General features: G+C 55.8%; 1 protein-coding gene across 1 annotated transcript; it reads right to left on the reverse strand.

The window, feature by feature from the left end:
- Positions 1–201: 201 nt before the first annotated feature.
- On the reverse strand, positions 202–2,363 carry TEX101 (testis expressed 101). Its single transcript, XM_021681051.1, has 5 exons — positions 2,297–2,363; positions 2,035–2,178; positions 1,725–1,907; positions 573–701; positions 202–413 (listed from the first exon to the last, which is right to left on the reverse strand). The coding sequence occupies exons 1-5, from the start codon at positions 2,361–2,363 to the stop codon at positions 202–204; spliced, it is 735 nt and encodes a 244-aa protein (XP_021536726.1).
- Between the last annotated feature and the right edge of the window lie 1,383 nt (positions 2,364–3,746).

The raw sequence follows: 3,746 nt of genomic DNA on the forward strand, positions 1-3,746 counted from the left end.
TTTCAGCACTAAAATTCCACTTCTAGTCTTGGGTTATACACCAATCACAGCAGAAACTTTATTAGAAATATAAAATACATCCACAGGAACTCTCTCTGTTCTTAGCTCTCCACTTGCTCCTCAACTTGTTGATGGCCAGCAGTCAAGAGGGGTGTCCTGCGGTCCAGGACAAGAAGCACCTCCTCAGGAACAATGGACAAGTTACTGCAGTAACATCAGCAGCACTAGTTCTAACCTCCAAACCGAAACAGGAAGCCAGGTGGCCCCATTTTCAGTATTTCGGGGTTGAAGGAGAGACTGATATGGACAGATTTCCTCCACCCACATGGGCCCTACTGTAAAGATCCCAGACATCAGTCTGCAGCCAATTATGGATGTACAGCCTTTGACCTCCAAAAATGAGTTGATGCCTCCTATGGAACAAGAAAGGATGGGGAGATACGTGGATGTTTTAGGAAATCAGAGAGGAATCAGTCCTTCCTCATTCCCCAAACCCCGAGTGTCAGAACCCCTTGGGATCCACCCAGATGTCTGGTTTTCCAGCCTCTGAAACCACCGGATGTTCAGTTTACCTCCAGTGATCTGAAGTCTTCCTTGATAGCACTGAATTGTATCATTGGGACAGGGAAGAGAAGGAGCATTCAAACAGGCCCCCAAAGCCACACAGGTTGGGCAGTGGAGGCGTGGTGACATACTGGGAGCTAGAGGGAGAAACAGAGGGCAATTAGGGTATGTCCTGCCTCTGGACTTGTCTCTTCTTGCTTCCCTCTCTTCCCCAAGTCTTTGCTGCTGACACCCCCACAATCAAGGCCTATCACTGCAACCTTGCCATGCCTCTCCAACTGACTCTTTGCTATCAGAACCCATCCAACATGACTTCCAAACTGTGTGCTTAGGTGTGGAGACAGACATGAAGAGGACACAGTTCCTGCCACTGAGATCACCATCTAGAAGAAGGACATGCCAGTAATTATAGTACATCTCAGTAGGCACTGTGTCCAAGGTATGATGGCAAAGGAATGGAAGGGTATCTAACCACCTGGAAGAATTTGCTAACTATTTTCACAGAGTGGACCCCTGAGTTGAGGTGGAGGGTGAACAGAGGCTAGCTGAGTGAAAATGGGGGTTGGGGTGGGTAGCAAAGTAAACAGCAAGGACAAAGGCTGGGAGGTGTGAGCAGGTTGGTGGATTTCGGGGACTGTGAGACACTGCAGTGTTGGTATTCAGTTGGTAGGCACAGAGAGGGGTGGACGGTTTTTTTTATGGCCAGCATCCATTCTGATTGGCCAGTACCATATCTGTTGTTAAGTATTTTGACTACTGGCCCCAGCTGAAACACAACAAGCAGGGAAGGAAGAGAAGGGAGTGAGCTGGAAAGTTAGGCAGGGCCAGATTGCCGTAGGGCCTGGCCAGATTGGGGAAGCAGTAACTGCCAGACTGATTATGCCACACCATCCTGCTTGGAAACCTCCACTGACACTTTATTGCTTAATCAACACAAAACCCAACTTGACACCTCAGCCTTCATTGACAGCCCAGTGCTCTGAGCAGTGTTTAGACCCCAAGGTAACCATTTAGAAAAAGGCAGGCAAAAGCTCTGAGGTTCTTTTGTGTATGGCCCCATTGGGCCTGAGCCAAGTAAGAACACAGAGAAGGAAGACCCGCCATCTTTCCAGGGGTTTACCTAGTTTCCCTCAGTGCGCATGTCTCACCTCCCCACGTACCCGGGGTCTCTTCCTCCTTCCACAGCTCCAGTAAGTTCTGCCTGCTGTTGCATAAGGGCTCCTCACAGTAGCTGCTGTAGGAGACTGTGATTATGCCTGGGGGTGGGGAGTGCTGGACGTACATTATCGCCTGTGTCCCATCTGCCACGCAGCCCTTAGTGCCCAAAACTGCTGTCTTGGCCCCTGTTCGGAGACAGGAGGGAAAGAAAGGGGATGGTGGGCCTATGGTTTGGCCCCAGGGGAGGGGGAACAGCCCTGCCCACAACATACCCTTCCTCCCACCCGACCCAACTGCCCTTTCTCGCTTTACCTGCTTTAATCATCAGAAGGGATTCCTGGCACAATGACCCACTGTCACAAGTCTCAACGTTCTCTGTGGTCCAATTAAACGTCTTCCTTGGGTCCTCTTCTACACTCATCGATATGCCCTTGTGACAGTGCAAATTTTGCTCCACTGGGGAGGAAATGAGACCGCGGTTAAGCACCTGCCCCCACCCCACCCCCCCAGTCCTCCTTCCCCAGAGGTGCATCCTCTCTGAACCAGCTCTCCCCCCGGGACCCCCCGTTCTTACAGGCCAAGGAGGGGGCCCCGAGGAGGAGGAGGAGGAACAGCAAACCCTGGACACGACGGGTTCCCATGGCGTCTTTCAGAGCGGCGTGGAAGAGCGGCTACGGATCTGCGATTTGAGAGACAAGAGGGGGCTGTTCGGCCTCACACAGCGAGGCTGCATCGACCTTCTGGCAAGTACTGTCACGGCGACGGAAGACCGAGGCCTCCACTGTCGGGGTGGCCCTGGCTGGCCTGCGAGTGTGAGCACATTGGCACGTTTACTGTGCCTCAGTTTCCACAGCTGCAACCCTCCGACCCAAACCCCTATTCTCCGAAGACAGAGGAGTTCAACGACCAGCACCCTCCAGCCTCGGGGTCCCGGGCGCGGCCCGGACGCCCCTTCGGCCTCAGGCTCAGGAGGCCTGGTTCAAGCCTATGTTCTCCCACGCCCCGGGATTCTCGGCCCCCCAGGCCCCAGGCCCCCCAGAACTCGGAATTCTGAGATCCCAGTCCTGTTCTACCGAGGGATCCAGGGCTTTGGGTTCCAGCCGCCATTTGCCGCAGGATTCTGAGCCCCCCGGCCTCCATCCCGCTCAGACCCAGGAGTCCTGCCCCCCACCCCTCCTCTTTCCTCAGGACCCAGGAATCTGGGTCCCCAGCCCTCCTTTTCTCCTTAAGGGACCCAAATTCCACCTGGCTTTCAGATAACCTCACAAGAACCTCACGGTGCTGAAGGAACGGCCCGGAACGCCCCTCTCGTTCCACTCAGCCTCGGCTTCGTCTCTCAGACACACGGAAGGCGGGGCCAGCTTCGCCCAACAGGTTACTCGAAGCCCCATTGGTCAATGTGAAAGCATCTGATGCGCTCATTGGATGAACCCGAAGGAACGCCGCACCCCATTGGCCCTGGAGAAGCCCATTCCTGCCCGGCTTAGAAGGCACGCATGCACAGAATGGCGAGTGGCGAGCGTGCTGGGGCTGCGGGGAGGTCGCTGTGTTCGCAGCGCCCAGTGAGCAAAGCAGGGCGGGCGGTGCGTCCTCAAACGGCCTCCCTGATCACTTGCTCTCGTTGGGCGGTGGAGTCTCTGCTTCTCCAGCCAGGCTAGGAGGTCACACCCTTGGCTCTCCTCCACTGAACTACTCTCCCTGCCCAAATCGCCTCCCGTGTTCCCAGCCTGGGCCCTGCCGCAGCACCCGCCCGATGGCCGTGGTCACTGGGAGGCAGCTTGGCCTCGTCACCTTCACGCGCGGCGGTTCCTGGCCAGGCCGGGCGTCTCCCTCTGATCGCGTCACAGCGCCGGCCCCCGCCATGGCCTTCTGGAAGGCTGAATAGAGAAATACCGGCTTCAGAGTCACTTCCAGCCCCCCTGACTGTGGGCATGAGCAGTGACTGTGAGGGCGCAGGTTGCCGCTGTAGCTCACCCACGTGGCCGTGCCACTGCCACCGGGAAGACGTGGCTTTCATTCGGATT

Source organism: Neomonachus schauinslandi, chromosome 16, assembly GCF_002201575.2.
Source record: "Neomonachus schauinslandi chromosome 16, ASM220157v2, whole genome shotgun sequence".
In the NCBI taxonomy this organism is placed as follows: domain Eukaryota; kingdom Metazoa; phylum Chordata; class Mammalia; order Carnivora; family Phocidae; genus Neomonachus; species Neomonachus schauinslandi.